The sequence below is a fragment of the Larimichthys crocea genome, chromosome XIII (assembly GCF_000972845.2).
Source record: "Larimichthys crocea isolate SSNF chromosome XIII, L_crocea_2.0, whole genome shotgun sequence".
In the NCBI taxonomy this organism is placed as follows: Eukaryota; Metazoa; Chordata; class Actinopteri; family Sciaenidae; genus Larimichthys; species Larimichthys crocea.
The window spans coordinates 32,283,832-32,301,488 of NC_040023.1; the positions used below are offsets into that span (position 1 = coordinate 32,283,832).

Below are 17,657 nucleotides of genomic sequence, written 5' to 3' on the forward strand. Positions count from 1 at the left end.
TCTGTTAAACTGCCAGATGGTAAAAGTGACATCCAAAACAGTTTTTTGTTTGACAACTGGAGCTCCTTTCATTTGGAGGTGAATATGTTATTTTTAATGAAGTTTTCTTCATTTGTGTTATATATTTGCCCCTGTTTATCAGTTCTGCAGCTTACACAGCTGTGAGCATTAGCAGTGGTAATCAATAACTGTGTCACACGTGATTATCGGTCAGTGTATACTGCGTGAGAATCGACCCTCTTCAGGGTTTGGAAAATGAGATATAAATGATGGAAATTACTGGCCAAGCATGGCTCCTTGTCTTCCACGCACGGTGCAGGTGCTCCTTTGAATCTATCTCAGTGTTTTAACATAATATGAGATGAATCTCTGTAAAGAGTAAAAAGCTATATCTGTCTCTTTCGTTTCCTCTCTCTCTGTCCAGTTCAGTGCATTAACAACCCCACAGGGGTGCCTCGCATGTTTGTTCCAACGCCTGCGTTTAAAGAGTAAAAAAAAAAAAAAAAAAAAAAAAAAAAAAAAAAAAAAAAAAAAAAAAAAAAAAAAAAAAAGAAGAAGAAGAAGAAAAAAGCAACACACAAACTAAACTGGGACAGATCCGAATGAGGTACTCATGGTTCACTTCACACTCACACAACAGTTTTCCAGTTAAGAAAAAAAAATATATAGCTTAGTGGTTTTCCATTTTAATTTAGTCATTAAAGGAGAGTGTTGGTGTCTAGGACACTAAACCGCGTCCACCGTGACATGACTAACATACACTTATGTGCCTCGTGATGGGTCACAGGAGCTGATTTCAGTTCAGTTCTGAATCCGGTTTGCTCAGTAACTGAGAAGAAGCTACAAATGGAGAGGACAAGCAATGTCCGCTCTAAACACAGCCACACACACTCACACACACACACAAAACATTTTGCTGGGAGAAATAGTTCAGTTTGCCAGTGAGATCTGCGTACACCCACACAATACTTCCATAGGATCTATAAATACAATATATCAATTTGACAAGAGATAACTAGTAGCAGTTGTTGTCCTCTCATTTGAAGAAACAGTCTCTTTGGAGTTGGGGAGAGCGAGGGACTAAAGGTATTCATGTGCCATGGAAAGATAACCCTATGTGCAGACATTTGCAGCTGAAACAAACCCTGGTTAGAAACCTGTTGCTGCTTGCATCTCAAAAATAGAACCAAGTCCTAATTTTCCTTCTCTGATGCATTGCAGCAATGCTGCTAATTAATTACAGCCCATATGATTCAATGCTTGGTGCATTTCAGCAGCACATTTCTGCACAAGGGGTAAAGGTAAATGCTACACCAGGTGAGTTCGCTCTTTAGTTCCTTCTCTCTGGGCAAAGATGTACCGATCCCTTCGATTTAGCAGAGAAGACACCTTCAAACTCTCCGCACTCCACGGCACACAGTTTCTCGTCCCTGTATTAAACAGTAGACTCTTTGGGTCCCTCTCGAGCAGCGTTCTTACACCCGTAAAGCCACTTGATGACACGAGCATTTCTCTCAATGATTGACACGCCGGTGGGAAGCTGCTCAGACAGCTCCTCCTGAAACAGCCCATCTCCAGAGTGCCGGGAGAACTCACTGGGCTCAGAGCCGTCGCAACCGTCTCCACCTACACTGCGCAGGGCCAATGACAGTGTGTCTATGGAGCTGGCACCAGAGAGGAAATTCTCTCGACCAAGACGCTCTATCATGTCTATGTCCAGCCCGCAGAAGTCAAAGAAATGCTCCTGCTCTGATAACGCTACTGAGCAGCGTAGGCGCAGGTCTGACTTGGAGCGCCACAACTCCCCAAAGCGCTTTCTGGGTGCAGGTTGGGGTGACGCCCGCTTCCATGGGTCATTCTCATCATCATGGTTACTTGAGTGGTTGCCATTGGTGATAACTCCATCACTGGTACCATTTGTAAATCCATTCTTAGTCCGTTCAAGCGTAGAAGTAATCCCAGGGCTAGGTAGAGACCCTGGGCTGCGTTCTTGGTCGGTTTTACTGGACCTCCTGCTCCCTGGTCCACCATCCGTCGTGTCTTTATCATTGGTCCAAGACATGCGAGAGTCTCCATCCCGTGATGGTGCTTTCTCTTCACCGATCACCATCTTCTGTATTCTGCTGTCCCCTCCGCTACTCTTCTCCCTCATGGAGCCCTGGAAGAGGCGACGGACAAAACTGTAGCCCTTCACCTCCATGTTATTGTTCTCTCCCACTGCTGCACCACTGGGGCTCTTGCACTCTTTCTTCTGCCTGTAAATGACGAGGGAGTCCGGCCTCATCATGCGTTTGCCTGTACTTCTTCTGAGCACAGGGGCACTGTGTGGAGCTACCAAGGTGTTATTTCCAGGCGTCCTGGGGTTGGGAGGCATCACATTGTTCACATTGCTCCTGTTATGCGCCTCAACGTCAACAGAAGTCCGTCTGTTCTCCTTCCTGGAGTCATCATTTTCATTTTCGTCTCTTGAGGTGAAGGAGCCAGAGAGTGTAGAGAAAGGAGTGTTGGATGAACGTCGTGGGGGAAGATAAGGCGTGAGGTTACCGGGGATGGAAATAGCTCGCCGGGGCTGTGGTGGTGGGGTAGCACATGGCACCAGTACAGGCTCTTGTTTGGTGTTGATCACCTGCTGGCTCTTAACATACTTGGCTTTGTCTGCCTCAAGCCTCTCCACTGCGCTGATTGAGCGGCCATGACCTCCACCATCAATCTGCCTGCGCAGGTAGTCTGGACCCTTATTGAGGAGCCTCAGAGGAGAGGGGGATCCAGCTGGTGTTAGGGGCTTCATGTTGATTCACAGAGCTGGGAAAGACATCAAAACTGCAGTCCTCCAATGACTGACAGATTCTGGCGTCCCCCAGAGAGCAGTTGTTGGCCCTGTGAATGTTTCAAACTTTTAGAGAGTGTGCGTAAAAGTTTCTAAGTGTAGAAAACTGTGCCAGCTCTCATTCCTGTTCTCACAGCTCTTGAATCTTCGTTGAGGGGCAATAGATAGGTAGCAATTCAGGAGACCACAGAGTCCAAGTTTGTTGTAACGTTGTCTATAGATAGCTTACAGTGTCTTTGTTGGGCAATGTTAAAGCCATACAAATTGATATCTCTATCCAGTATTTATACAGGCATTTGGATAGTCAGGCAGGGCACAGGGAAGTCCTTTTTTTGTCAGCCAAAAGCACTCCCAAATGAGACGCTCCCTGCCCACAGTGCAGCAGAAATAGCAGGCAGGGTGCACTTTGAAAGGGTTACTTTTTCCTCCCCCGCTTTTTCTTCTCTCTCTTTATGTCTCCCAACAACACCCTTCGCTGTTGATCTTTTCAGTGACGGCTGCCTGGAGAAAATAGATATGATTGGGCCTCAAATATTTGCTTTGTGCAGGCCGTTTGAGGGACGCTGGGTCAAGACTTTTATTGTTTGGCGCCCGTCGCGGTTCAGATGACCTGAGGGTGGCCGGCACCAAGGCACTTGGTTCGTTGACGGACAGATGGGGGCAGATGTAGATGCAGATGCAGATCGTGTCCTTGTCCTCACCTCACCTGCGTGGACCCCTGTGAGACACATAAAGAGATTGAAGTGTTATTCTCCAGGGCAAGCAACAGAGACCAGATGGCAGGAAAGACTGCGGTCCATAAGGCTCAGCTCAGATTGTGCTTATTTAAAACTGCAGGGAGTTAGACGTCTGGAGCAGGCAGCGGTGCAGAGCTGACACCCATTTTGAATTTAAAATACAATAAGCATACTACTTTTAGACAAGTACCTGTCTAAATCCAAGCCAACAGTAAGGGTTCAACTAGAGGCTATACTAACACGCTGCTGCTGAACCAGTAGGAAGGAGGACAAACCACTTCGACAAAATGTGTTTGTCCTCAGTCACTGAGCAAACAGTTTCATAAATGTGAACACAGATATCACATATATGAATAAACAATCACATGTGTAATGTTTCTTATTTATTTCTTTATCCTTTGTGAGTTATTTATGGTCATTTTTAAATAATAGATGTCTGTTGTCCAGACACTTGGCGTATCCTCTATGTGTTGGATGAAATGTGAACGGATGCAGCAATGTCTGTCGACCAGGTGCGTGATGGCGTGTCTGTTTTTCTGCACAGAAAAATTAAAGCTGTACATTCAACTTGTTTTTCTTCTTTTCCGTCTCACTGCTTTTGGAAAACTCGCCGTGGCACCAGTTCTTCTGTTTGTCACAGCCATTGCATTGACGTATCAGGGCAGAAAAATAAAGAGAACTGACAGACAAGTGTGGCTGATTGCTTTAAAGTTTCAAACCCTTCTACTGAAAACTCATTGCAGTTTAAACACCCTAAAGTGCTGCTTATTTAAGCCAATACTACTTAACTCTTTATAGTCACAGTTGAACAGCTTGTTCTTCAAATTAACAGGCCACTAAAAAGTTAAATGACACTTTAAAACATAAACTCACAACTCTTTAAAATGGGACATGTTTCATATACTTTAAGTGTTGCTATTCTATACGAGGATTTGGGAAGGGGACGTGTCGGGGGGAGGCTGCACGTGTCTATAATGGGATAGGCTCTACCCAAGGGCTATTTATAGCATGAAAACATGCCAGCACTGTTATCATGTGTCTATGTTTGTGTCCATGTATATGCGTATGTGCAGGCGGTAATAGGTATATTTGTGTATCTGCTCTAGTTTTGAGCGCCTGAGCTTATGTGCATGTGCGTGTGTCAGCACAAAGCAATAAGAGGTTTCCCTGACCGTGGGCATAGTTGGGCTTATTCTGCACCTTTTTCATGTCCAGAAAAAAGAAAGCAGTGAGTTCACATGTGCAAAGTGGTAAGACAAAAGGAACACATCTTGAAGCACAGGTGGAGCCTGTTTTTCATTTACCTCCCTTCAAAATGTATGAAGAGTCCATCTGGAGACATAAACGCTCCCTGCGCTGTGCTAGACAGCAGGAGCTCGTGTTATTGTTGTGTTTATCGTTCCCACACGTGTGTCTCAAGTGTTATTTTAACTTTTCCTTCACACAAGGTAAAACAATGAACAACCTCCATTTGCAGGAAAAAGGATCCGGGTCTCAAGACAAACCATTCGACACCAACTGATAGTGGCACAGGCAAACACTTAACCCAAGGTTTTCCGTCGTATATTTTCAAAACATTTTTCTTTTGTAAGATAGTAAATGACAGAGTGACACGCAGCAAAGGTCATGAGCCACATTCAGACCTACAACAACATGACTGTGCGCACGTTACCCCACTGACACGGACACGTCTAGTCAAATAAGCAAAAAAACAAATCACTGAGTCACATTTAAGACTTATTTTACTTAAAACTTTGAATATTATGCCATCATTTCAGTTAACCACAGTGCAGTTTCTCATCTTTATGGAGTTTTCTACAGATATGTGTACAAATAAGACAGATTTCTTTTCCTTATTTTAAGAAAATAAGTTTAGGACTCAACAAATCAACAAGTTTTTTGCACTGCTGTGTGCCACTAAGCTTAAAAAACTTAAGTAACCAAACTCAAACATTTTTGTAGATTAGCAAATTACTAGCAGCAGGTTTATAGATCTTAATTCATGAAATTTGTTTATCAAAATTAGGGTTAAAAGTTTTTTTTTTAACAGCATTTATTTTATTACCATTTTGTTCTGCTGGGCTTAAAATGACTATTAGTATGACTCTCTAATCTACTAGCTGACGTATAACGTTCACGTAACTCTCTCCCTCATTCATTCTCCACACTCCTCCAGCCTGTCTAATTGCATGTCACTATAAATTCACTGAGGACGGGGGTCAACAGCCAGCTAGTTGTTTTTTCCAGATGTCGGGCCTGTCAGACTTCGGGAAAGTCAGCCATTGTTTAGTTAGAGATCCGGGAAAAAATGCCTTACAACAGGTGTGGAAGGGGAAGAAAGGATCTGGACTCAGCATGAAACAAGAAGAAATGGGTAGAAAATAAGGAGGAAGTGGGAACAAGGGTTACGGTGTGTGTGTGGCTGAGGTTTTTATTAGACACCTTTCTTCCGGAACAATCTGTTCTCCATCTGAGTTCAAAATGGTAATGCTACTGAGGCATTAAAGGGGATTATCGCCACAGGAAACTAAACAAAGTCATTAATCCTGATGTTGGCTTTCCAATGAGGGGTGTGGGGGTAAAGTATGCAAAATTATATTGTACTTATAGACCGTTAATCCCAACCGACCCCAGACCCACAACAATATGTGCAATATCCGTCCGTATTTCTTATGTTCGCCTTGCTTCGAGCCTCCATTCATTGAATCTGACATCCCGACCTTGAAGGAAACCAGCCACTTTGAGAGGTTATCTCCTGCTCCAAGTGCTATCTCGGACATCACATGACTAAATCTGAGTCACGATGCTAACCGACATTGTTCGGGAAATGGTCTTAAATATAGACAACGACTGATGAAAGTGTGTCAAGAGTTCTTTCAAACATAAATTAAATAGAGGGAGAATGCATTTGCATAATGAAAAGGTTTGAGAACACACACACACACAGTAAACCAGTGACTCAACTGGGATTTGCTGGAGAACAATAGCCACCATTAGGTCCACTGACCATAATGAGCCAAATTAGTACCCTTCACCTCCTCCTGTGATCTTAAGGTTCACGTGTTCGTGGGACGAATCTCTCTTCTGTTACACGACCTGCTTGGTCTCTCACTGTAGGTTGTCATTAACCTCTAAACCCTTCCCTTCTTTCTCATCTCAACAGTAACCCCCCCACCACCACCACCCTCTGCTTCTTAATGCTACCTAACCTTATGCCTTTCATTCCCGTGCACTCTCCTGCCCTCCATCCCACTCTCCATCTCTCTACATCTCCTGTATATGCCACAGGGCCTCGCTACCCTCTCATTTCCCTCCCTACTCTCTCTTCCTGTATACACCCAGTGTATCTACCCTCGCTCTGTCTCTCTGAATCTCTGTCTTTCTCCTGCTCTACTTACTTTATGCTCCCTGTATCTGAGTGCCGACTCAGCTCATATATCGACACTGTTTTTAGGTTGGAACTTGAATTTACATATGAAACAGTTGGTCAGGATCCCCTCAAAAACAATACAAGTAACAAAATAGGACTTTTCTGAAATCTTTGCTTACTTCTTGACAGTTTTACTACTTCTGGACTTTGGAATCAATCTGAGGTTTGGTTAATCTGGTCACAGTTCAGAGACTTAAGCAACTCGTGACAAGGGGTTCGGATGAGGCATTGCTTGACTATAAAGGGTCACAAACCAAAAAGTTTGGAAACCAGTAGTCAGAAATGAGCTAGTCACACCTCAATCATGATCTGTGCACTATGTTGTCTTCTGTTTTCCATCTGTAGCTTTGAATTCAGCACATACACACATGCAACAGTGTCATAGGTCAACAGGATAATGGTGCTTTACTATCTGTCCTCAACGACATTCATTTTGTACACAGGGATGAAGCCTGTCCAATATATCAGTAGCCGGTAGTATAATGGTATCAGCGTATATGTAGTGCGATATGAAAATTTTGTAGAGACAGTTGCTTGGGGTAAGTTAGATCTCTTGTAAAATATCCTGCATCCACAGTTTCATTAACCACGTTTGAGGGAACATTGCAAAAATGTGTTTATTTACATATTTAAAGAACGTCAGCCGAGATATCAATATCAGAATTTATTATTTTGTTATATTGGTATTGGCATCGGCTCCAAAAGTCCAGTACTGGTTGGGCTCTAGACAAAAAAAAAAGGAAAAAAAAGAGCTTGATAGAAATGTCAAACAGATACTTCCTCATCTCAGTGTGAAGTGGAAAGGTTTCAGACAGCGTCAACGATTCAACATGCTCTTTATTCCAAGCATATTGGTTCATTTTTGACTTATATATGTATTACACAGCTCTATTAAATAACGTATGGTTGGTATAGATATATAGTCACTCGCAGACATGTCAAACGTCTTATTCTAAAGTGATTTCTGGGACATGCATTGCAAAAACATCCAGCATGTTAAGGCTGTGACCTCTCTCTTACGCCTTCCATCTCTCTGTTCTTTAATAAAACTCCTCTGTCTGTCTGTCTGTCTGTCTGCCCTCTCCCTTCCTTTCCTCCCTCCCCCGTGTCCTCTCTGTGAAGCGGATGGCCCGGCCTGCAGGAGAGGCTTAACCGGGCGCCCCCATGCAGCTAAAGAGGAACCAGATGTTTTGTGTCATGCTACATGAAGACGCTCGGACAGAGACCTGTCACGGGAAGGGAACGTGTACTTTGATTTTTCCTTTTTAATCAACAGTGTTGTTTAGGCTACTTTGACCCATCGAGGACACAAAGCAGGTCACGTTAAAGCTTCGTTATTGATTGTGCTGTCACATACACGTCTTTGAAAGCGAAAAAAAAAAAAAAGCACTTCTGCTTATTTTTGGTGATGTGAAAGCGCCGGCCCAGGAGAAAGCTAAACATCAGAAAATCCTAGGAAGTGTTTGTTTGCTTCACGAGAGCCCACAGAAGAATAACTTCATCTGGGCGTCTCCAGAGAAAAAGCAGTTGGCCTGGGATCAGAAGGTTAAAGGAAGTTCCACTTTGAATTATGCATTCGGTGAAGTAAACACAAGATAAGAGGTTAATAAATTCACAGGGACCACCTTTGAATTTCCTGAGACATGAATCCAGCACGCTTACCTGCCAGCGTTATCTCAGGACAGATGAGAGACATCTGCTGCTGACAAGGAACCAACTGGCCATCTCTAACGTCTCTCCTCTCTGCCTCTGTCCGCTCACTTTCTTTATAGCAACACCTGCCGCTGCACGGACGGAACAATCACCACTAATGGACTGAAATGTTCAAACGTTAACTAAAGCTCATTCAAACATGCCTTTATGTCGTGACGCAGCATCTGCGCGCATCAATCCTCTACAGTGTGAATATAAAGCGTCTGCGTGGCCACTAATGAGCCACGATTCATGACTTTGTCCAGTTTGGTCATTAACCAGCGCTACAGACACGGACCTCAAGAAGTCTCTTATGCGTCAGGGCGAAGAAAAGGAGGTGTCGTCTTCCATTAGCCAAACAAAGAGACATACCGGCCTTTCTTTGCATTATTAATGGACCACAACAATAGTCCTCCTCCAGGTCTGCAGATCTTGACCTGGTTGCTCTGCCTCATTAGTCAGGGAGGGAAAGGGACAAATAACAACATGGGGACAATAAAATATAAGAGATGGAGCCACGGGACAAATAGGCTACTGTCCCCTCAAAGACAAAGCCTGGTAGCCAATTGTAAATCCTATCACCATTGTGAGGCCTTGAGCGCCATTAGCTGCTTGATCTACGGTTAGAGGCTACCTAGGAGCTTTCTCCACATTCATGCGGAGCAGCAGAAGGCCACCTGGGAATAGACCTCCTCCCAAACCGTAAAAAATGGACAAGATGGGCCCTTAACTCACCGCTGCAGCTCTTTTGTCATTCAAAGCAAATCATCGCAGACACAGCTGAGCCACGGAGCCACAAACCAAAGACGCCAGGCCCGGGCAGAAAATAAAACCAGTGCCGGTGATAAGAAGGAACACATAAAAATACAGAAATCTGCAAAAGACAGCAAGCATATTCAACATACAACAACCAAAACATACAACAGCCTGTATAAGCCAGTAAACAAAGTAACACAGGGCAGTTGGCTAAGCTGGTTAGTAATCAGCTAATCGGCTAATTAGCTGATAAGCTGATGAAACTCTTAGCCAAGCTGCTGAAGCTTAGTTTAAAAAAAAAAGTGAAAACAAAAAAAAACACTTCCTACTCACAATAATAATAAAAAAATCAATAATCAAAAGAAATAACACACATTTAAAAAGTAAATTAGTTAATAAGCTAATTAGCTTTTTACCTCATTTCAATTTGAGCTCATTTGTAAAATGCATTAAAATTCAGCCTCATACCATTAAAATAATTATGTTTTTTATTGAAACTAAATAAAAAGGTCCCAGCAGCATCACCTAATCAAAAACCACCATCTTAATTAAAACTAATTGTTAGTTGGCTATATTCCACTAAGTTGGCGTAATAATTAAAACAATCGCCGTCAGATTTCCGGTAAATACTCCAGCACGTGCTATAGTCAACGTGCCAACGGCACATTATGCTGTAAGTCAGGCCTTTATCAGCTCTGTAACACCCATGCACTGCTAACACAGATAACGTCTGCTGAGATAACACGTTCACATTTATTCTTGCTTTTTTATCAACAGTCTGGGCAGGTTCCTTCTTCCCAGCAGAAGGACCGGACAGGAAAAGTGCAGGTACGGTTGATAATTAAACAGCTCTGCTCTAAAGTTTTATGAGTCACTGTTTACTTTTCCAGCTTCGACTGTACTCAAGCTTTGCAGTCTGGACTCAAACCTCTCTGCCCATCGTTTGACTTGAAAATGTTTCTTAAATTCAGATTTAGATCGTGACTATAATAAGACTCTATCATTATTATGAGAAAAGCTCATAGTCCCTCATACGCATTGTTCCATCAAACCAGTAGCACAGAGACACCTGAACCTGCATCCCAGTCCAGGAATGTTAAGCCCGGCTACGGTACCACGCTGTCGATGAGTGAACTATTGACGAGTGAATTTAATGCATTAACAAGGAGATGATGTAAATCTGGATCCTGGATATCTGAAGTCAGATACCCCAAAAAAATGCAGCCGAGGATCCAGAAAGACACTGAAGGATGATGTATGTATATATTTGTGTGGTTGTCAAGTCAGGTTATTTTGCTGATGGATTATATTTTATCATTATTAGTTTGGTCATTAAACATACTATCAAATTAATATTGAGCAACATGCCTTTATAAGGTCTAAACTTCAGGAGATCTATAATGGGTAGCTCAGAAAGCTGCTTACTCAGCAAATATGCCAAAAAGTTTTCTACCCCTCAGGTGCCCATACTAAATGCACATTAGTGACTCTTTTCTGCCTGACTACCCACAAATAGATTCAACCAACATAAATTTTTAAGAATCGTTAAAGAAATTTTATAAGGTTAAGTGCCAAACAATCCACAATTCTCTGTTGGTTACTGTTGGCTGGACACTTGACCTCAACTTGAGCTAATTATTCTCTGGTTTCTGACATTTTATGGATTAAATGAAAAGAAAGTAATCATCTGATTAATCATTGTAGCCCTATGTGGTACAGCCCTGATGTTTCATATTCCGATAATTTAAAAGAGCAATATTTAAAGTCCTTTTACAGCTGTTTCTTTTCAGACTGATGCCAAAATCCTTTTTGAATCCCATGACCTACAGTTCCAAGAGTTACCACCAGGCCAAAATCAAGCAATAGTGCTGTTGTTTTTGCTTAATGGAGGACAACAATAGTAAAAGAATTAGTTAATTTTTCAGTTAAATCTATTAAAAATAAATGAATTGATCGGTGAAGACAGTCAGAGAGTAGCAGAGGGTGTGTGCAGGAGAGAGTATGCCATGTGCCCGGATCTGGGTAGACGTCTGAGCTCTGTAAATTATGAGTCCGTCCACATGCCAGCCTGGCTGGCTTATGTGACCAGCAGTACAAACCGCGGTGACCTACTGTGTGTGTGTGTGTGTGTGCAGCACTGCCCTGGACTGGGAATGCACTTTGCAGCTCAGGGTAACACAGATCTCCCCCGAAAAAAGCCTGTCCTCGGGCTGTTTATACAATACAGTGCATATGCAGAAATCTGGGCACATCCCTCAATCTCCCAGAGTCTTAAATTATGAAGGCCCGTTCCCACACTGTGAACCCTCATTAAGCTCTCAGCTGGTGAGAATGCTCTGAAAGACAGCACCGCCTGGCAAGCTGCCAGATGTTTTATTTCACCAAGTCGGCACATTTTTCACTCTGCCAGGCATATGTCTGCTTCAACAAAGTGATAAAAAACGCTTCAGTGGATGGTGGCTGTTAGCCTTGCAAAAGAGCAACTAAAGTGTCAAAACAAGGTTAGCGGTGTTTAATCATACACCTGTGTACCTGCATACGAGATGACTGAAACTTTCTAAAAAAAACAAAAAACGTCGCAATAAAAAGCAGCGACGGAGAGGAGACGGAGTGGGTTGATTCGAGGATGTTAAATGAAATGAAAAGCACCTGAGAGGTTGTTTGTGAGGCTCAGTAACATCTGTGTGACCCCTCCTTCTTTTCACAGAGACACACCAGGTTGCCAAAAGGACATTCACACAACATTTGCAGAATTATTCCAAACACATGTTGCTGATGTGAGCAGTAAAAAAAAAAGTTAACACCGACCTGCGAGGAGTTGCGACAGGGCTGTTTAGGGAGGGGGGGCTTAAAGCCGCTACAGCTGTGCTGTGTCCCCAAACACTGGGTCATCTGTGACCCATCCCCCCACTGCGTTACTACGTACTCTCTACCCCTTTAAAGGTGCCAGCATTGATTTGCTATCTGCACAGCTGAACACTGTTTGACCAGGGTCACATTGTGCATTATTGCTTATTGGATGAGCAAATGAAGGATTCATGTGAGCTCTTTCTACTTCAAACCAGCCAAAAACAGCAAGGATGATAACAGAGAGTCATCCCATCTCTCATAGTGAAACGCTGATTCAGAAACTATGTTTACAGGGTCTTAAATCCAACATTAATCTTTTGCAGCTTCCTCAAAACAAACTTCTCCCAAAACCTTATGATTAAAAGAAAGGAATCACTTCAAATCTGTCACACAGACTGAGCTCTTCTGTTTTTCCTCGCTGCCATCTAAGCTTAGCTGTTAACCTCCACTGAACCTGCCAGCTGTCCTCTCTCATTACCGACCGACCGACTTGCTTCCCCGCAAACAGCCCCCCGAGTGTCACGGTAAAAGAGACCCCTGCGTTCGTCCTCCCTTCCTCTCCTGTCAGAATCAGAAAACATCTGGAGGAGCCTCGGAGAGTTCGGTGGAGTTGCATCGACGGTCGATGTGTCGGAGGGGGGGAAATGTCCAGGCCTGTGTCATCTTCCTCACGGTTGAGCGGGCGCGGCGCGGCACGGTTGAGTGTGATGGGATGTGGCAGAGCTACAGAAGCGCCCGGTCGGACTGTGAACAATTACAGGGATGTGAGAGCAATGGAGAGAAGTGCTGCTCTCACAGCTGTCATCCACACACAGGGGACTTTCAGGGGATGGAGATCTGTCAGATCATGTTTCATGATTTCGTTGCTCACAATAAATTATGGATTGAGTTATGAGCCTGTTCAGATTAAAGTGATGTAAGCACCCAAATCTGACTTTCAGGCCTTCAGAGAATGGCAATCCTGATTATGGTAACGATCGAATCAGCTGCGCTTCCAAAGTTAGCTCCGAACATTTGGTGCAAATTTTGATTTGTGCTAGCCAGCTGAAACGTATTCAAAGACATTTCTTGAGAGTTCAGCATCGTAAATCTAAAAGATAAAGTTTTCGCTCCAAAAAAGAAACGTACGTGAGCTCAAGCAATAAAAAAAAAAAGTGTCTTTGCTCATCGAATTATAACTTCAGTAAATATGATTCCACGCTCTGGTGTTTACAAAACAGAAGAAGTACTAGTTTAGTACATAGATGGTAGGTTTCACCCAATAATCCCTTGTATTTATGGTATTACTTTATCACAGGGTGTCTGTTTTCAATATGTTTTGGTGTTGGATGTAAGTAAGAACTTTTTGGACAAGTTCTTCCTCTTTTTCAAACAGTTCTTCCTGAAAACCGTCGATGAGGAAGTTCCCAGGGACCGTCCGCACAATGGCCCAAACAAGGTGACGAGGAGCAGTAAAGCTAAATTATAAGCTGAAAGACGGTTTGTGTGTGAGTGTTTGAAGTCTCACACTGTTGTGAGCGTCAAATGTCTCGAAACCAGCTGCTGTTCAACAACACACTGCTTTAACGCAGTGCCAGGGGGGGAAAGATGATGTCATTAGCAGGGTACATTTTTCCCCTCTAATTAGAAACTCGAGCTTCCCGCCATAACTTGGGGGTCTTTACATGCAACCGTGCAACAAAGCGGGGATTAAACAAAATAAATGTTTGACATCCTTCTTAAAATGTGATGTTTTCAAGCCCTGCGCTCTGCAGGAAAGCAAAACCATGCCGCCTTGAATGTTGCTGTGGTACGGCTGAACATTAAGTGATAAGAAACACATGAGTGGCCCATTGTGAACTAAAACCATGAAATATCCTGTGGCTTCCGCTCATTCTCCGCAGTCAACACTGATGTGGTTCAGACCAATCAGATTATCCACTTGTAGGGCCTCAAAAAATAGTGTCGAGTAAAAAAAAGAGGGAGAAGAAAAATCCCATAAATTATACTCCATATCCAACTGCTTGACCCGTGCTAGATCAAACATAGGTCAATGTACTGAGCTTCTGTTTAGATGAACAGAAGATTCTCAGTTGTCCAGGTCATCTTTCTTCTGAGAACGGTTGAATCTACAGCAGATGGACTAGATCCGTGAAGACGTTTCACCTCCTATCCAAGTGGATTTGTCAATTTCTGAACTGAGAGGTGAGAGGTGAAACATCTGGGGCAACTAGAGATTGTTGTAGATCTGTGAAGATCTGTGAAGGTCTTGGGCAACTTAGCTGGACTAAAGAACCCTCTTGGATGAGAGGTGAAACATCTTTGCAGGTCTACAACCAAGTCCAATTCAACTTTTCTAAAAGAATGTGACACGTACGATGTCTGTGAAGGTTCTCAGTCGTCCAGGTCATCTTTCTTTGAGAAGACTTGAATATGGGGCAACTGGAATTAGTTGTGGATCTGTGAAGACATTTCATCAGGTAAAACGTCTTGGGCAACTTAGCTGGACTAAAGAAGCCTCTTGGATGAGAGGTGAAACATCTTTGCAGATCTACCATTTGTCCCAGATTCAACTCTTCTGCGCATGAATATTCACAAGTAAGTTTCTCGAAAGTCAAAAAGTCAACATGATTCTGCAGGCTTTCTGAAGTGTTGCACCACTAACACCATCATCATCAAGATCACTGCTGGTGCCATGAGCCAAGCGGGAAGGCAGAGACCTAAATTACTTTTCATTTAGTCACGTTAATGATGTCAGGCCTCCTGTCAACACCCCAGACGCAGACTGCAGCGAACGGCTCAGCTCCCGGTGCCCCTGGGCTCCCTGCTCTGTAACGGGAGGAAGTATTCTCGGCTGCTCCGCTGGGATCAGCATCAAACACAGTTGCAGCGGTATTACAGCTGGAAAATTAGCACACTGCCACATGATTCGTGGAGGGGGGGGTGACTGTTTACGACTCCTCCACACTGTAATTTTGCAGGTAGGTATTCAGTCCGAGAGATGTTTGTATCCTGCGTTTAAACGTGCGCAATGCGAGGGACTGATGTTGGCTGGAGGTGTTTACAAGCGTTGACTCATTCGTAGCTTTCAGACAGGGATGCAAGCCAGCTCCGATTTGTGGGCTTAAACTTTCACGAAGAACAAAAGCTGAATCGGGGAAAGGTGTGGAGAAGCCTGAATCTACGTCCTAACAATTCATTAAACGCCTAACCTGCATTCATTTTAAGTGTCTTGAGGGTGATTATGCACAAAAGAAATAGTTTATCTATGTGTTGGCTCAAGAAAACACCTTAAAAGTGCTCAGAAAAATGGAGGTTTGAGCTAATAAACACACTGTAATGAGATTGTTAGATGTATTTTTAGTGTCTAATCCAGGAAACTGAAAGATCACCTCTCCCTTTAGAAAGTTATAGTAAAGCTTCATAACTGCCAGTTTATAATCTGCATCAAAAAGCATGAATTAAACCTCCTGCTGCTGCTGCTGCACACGGGCCAAACCGACACATGCTCACCTATGAATCTAGGAGTGAATGTGTTTAGAGGGCATGTGTGGTCTGTTTAGTCTGGCTCACAAGTTGTTTATGCTCTTGACCCCACGCTGATCAAACCGGCTCAGGGCGCATGAACCTTAAACATATCAGTGGAGAGTTAACGGGGAGGGGTGGAGGTGGGTCAAGGTGGGGTTGACCCCGAGGGCACGTGATTGTCTCCTCGGAGGAGACAGCCTTTTCAGTTTTAGAGTGGGCGTGTTGCATAATGACCCCTCAGGTCCCCCAACTTACCTTTGTTCCTTTGTGAGTTCTCAGATAACACTTTTATAACGAGTATATGTTCACTTTTTTTTTAACAACGGCCCGACTACAAAACGAGACATCTATTCGTCATGAATGAACTGATTGGTAGGAAAAATGCTTAATTTAGTTTGGGATCACAAAACTTCTCTTCCCTGATTAGATGTTTAGAAGCCAGAGCCTCATTTGAGCCGTTCCCATGATGATTTCATCCAGATGTAAATATTTAGTGTGGAGCGGCAGAGTTAAGATGGGATAAACCTGCTGCGCCCCGGGTCAACTGTATCTGCTTTAATCAGAGCACAGTGGTCAGGCAGGCATCTCACCCTCTCTTGTGCCGTCGTAGAGGCTGAGATAAACCAGGGAGTCCACGTCTATGTTTACATGGCGTGATGAATTGCTGCACTTGTCCACGTCTCACAAAAAATAATAACAGTTTGGGGTTTGATTCATAAACCTGCTCTGTTGTTTAAAAACACAAAAAAGCCTGACATTCATCAGAGCCGTGCTCCGGAGCAGAAGTTGCCTTATAGGGCATCAGCCATAAACACACCATAAAGATCTCAGGCATGACTCTTAAGATAAATTGAAGTAATCCTGTAGTAAACTTTAACCTGGCACACACGTGTACTATTCTGTAGGGTTGATATTTATCCAATTTAGGATTTAATTCCTATTTGATCCCAGTAATATAAGATGTTTTATGCCAAGCAGACTCCCATTAAATGGTAAAAATGACCAGTTAGTGTTACATAGACTCAATATCTCAGTAACAGTTTGGGTGCCAGGCTGTTGAAGCAGCTGTACAACTCACATATGCGCGATCAGTGTGTGCCATATTTAAAATACTGCTGCCACATATTGAAAAACAGTGCTGATCACAGATCGGATGAATCAACTCATAACCGAATCCACCCTGATCGGTACCGGAAAACTTCCACACACACACAAAACAACAAATTTGGACTCACATATCACCTGATAACGGTGCCATTAAAATGACAGTGCGTTCTCTGCTTACCTTGTTCGCTCAGTTTATCCACTCTTGTTGTTTTTCAAATCCTGTAAAGGTGTGGAGCTCCTCTCTCCCTCTCTCTGTATGTGTGTGCGTGTGACAGACGGTCTGTTTCGGTTAAGCGTGGCGCTGCGCTCTGCGCTCTGCGCGGACTGCTGGCACACTGACGGACCGCTGCATGGCAGCAGCGCGATAAAGAGGGAGTCCCGACCTCCCTACAGCGGAGAGAGAGAGGGAGGGAGAAAGAGAGGAGGGGGGAGGTGGGAGTGGGGGTGGGCAGGTATGAGGGCTGTGTAAACTGACTCCTGTGGAGCCTGCAGGGAGCTGAGTGGAGCGGGGCTGTGGATTAGGAAAGGGGGGTGGTGGACTACAGTGTCTAATATAACATCATAATAGCGCCATAAACATGATTACAGCAATGTTTTTTATTAGTGGTACAAGTTTAATCAAATCAAGTGTCAAAACAGCCTGTTGATATGTGTGATTAAAGTTCATATTTCTAATACTTTCTGTACTAATACTGTATTAACAGCTCATAAATATGTAATCAATGCTATATATATGAATATGATATGAATT

At 43.5% G+C, this 17,657-nt stretch overlaps 1 protein-coding gene across 1 annotated transcript; it reads right to left on the bottom strand.

The window, feature by feature from the left end:
- Window positions 1-648: 648 nt before the first annotated feature.
- fam110d (family with sequence similarity 110 member D) lies at window positions 649-17,287 on the bottom strand. The gene is made up of 2 exons (XM_010738153.3): window positions 17,085-17,287; window positions 649-3,545 (listed from the first exon to the last, which is right to left on the bottom strand). Exon 2 carries the CDS (start codon window positions 2,786-2,788, stop codon window positions 1,436-1,438), a length of 1,353 nt encoding a protein of 450 aa, XP_010736455.1. The 5' UTR covers window positions 2,789-3,545; window positions 17,085-17,287; the 3' UTR covers window positions 649-1,435.
- Window positions 17,288-17,657: the final 370 nt, after the last annotated feature.

Bases quoted from the DNA above. Each gene is read 5' to 3' on its own strand.
- fam110d (XM_010738153.3), bottom strand. From the start codon at position 2,788: ATGAAGCCCCTAACACCAGCTGGATCCCCCTCTCCTCTGAGGCTCCTC.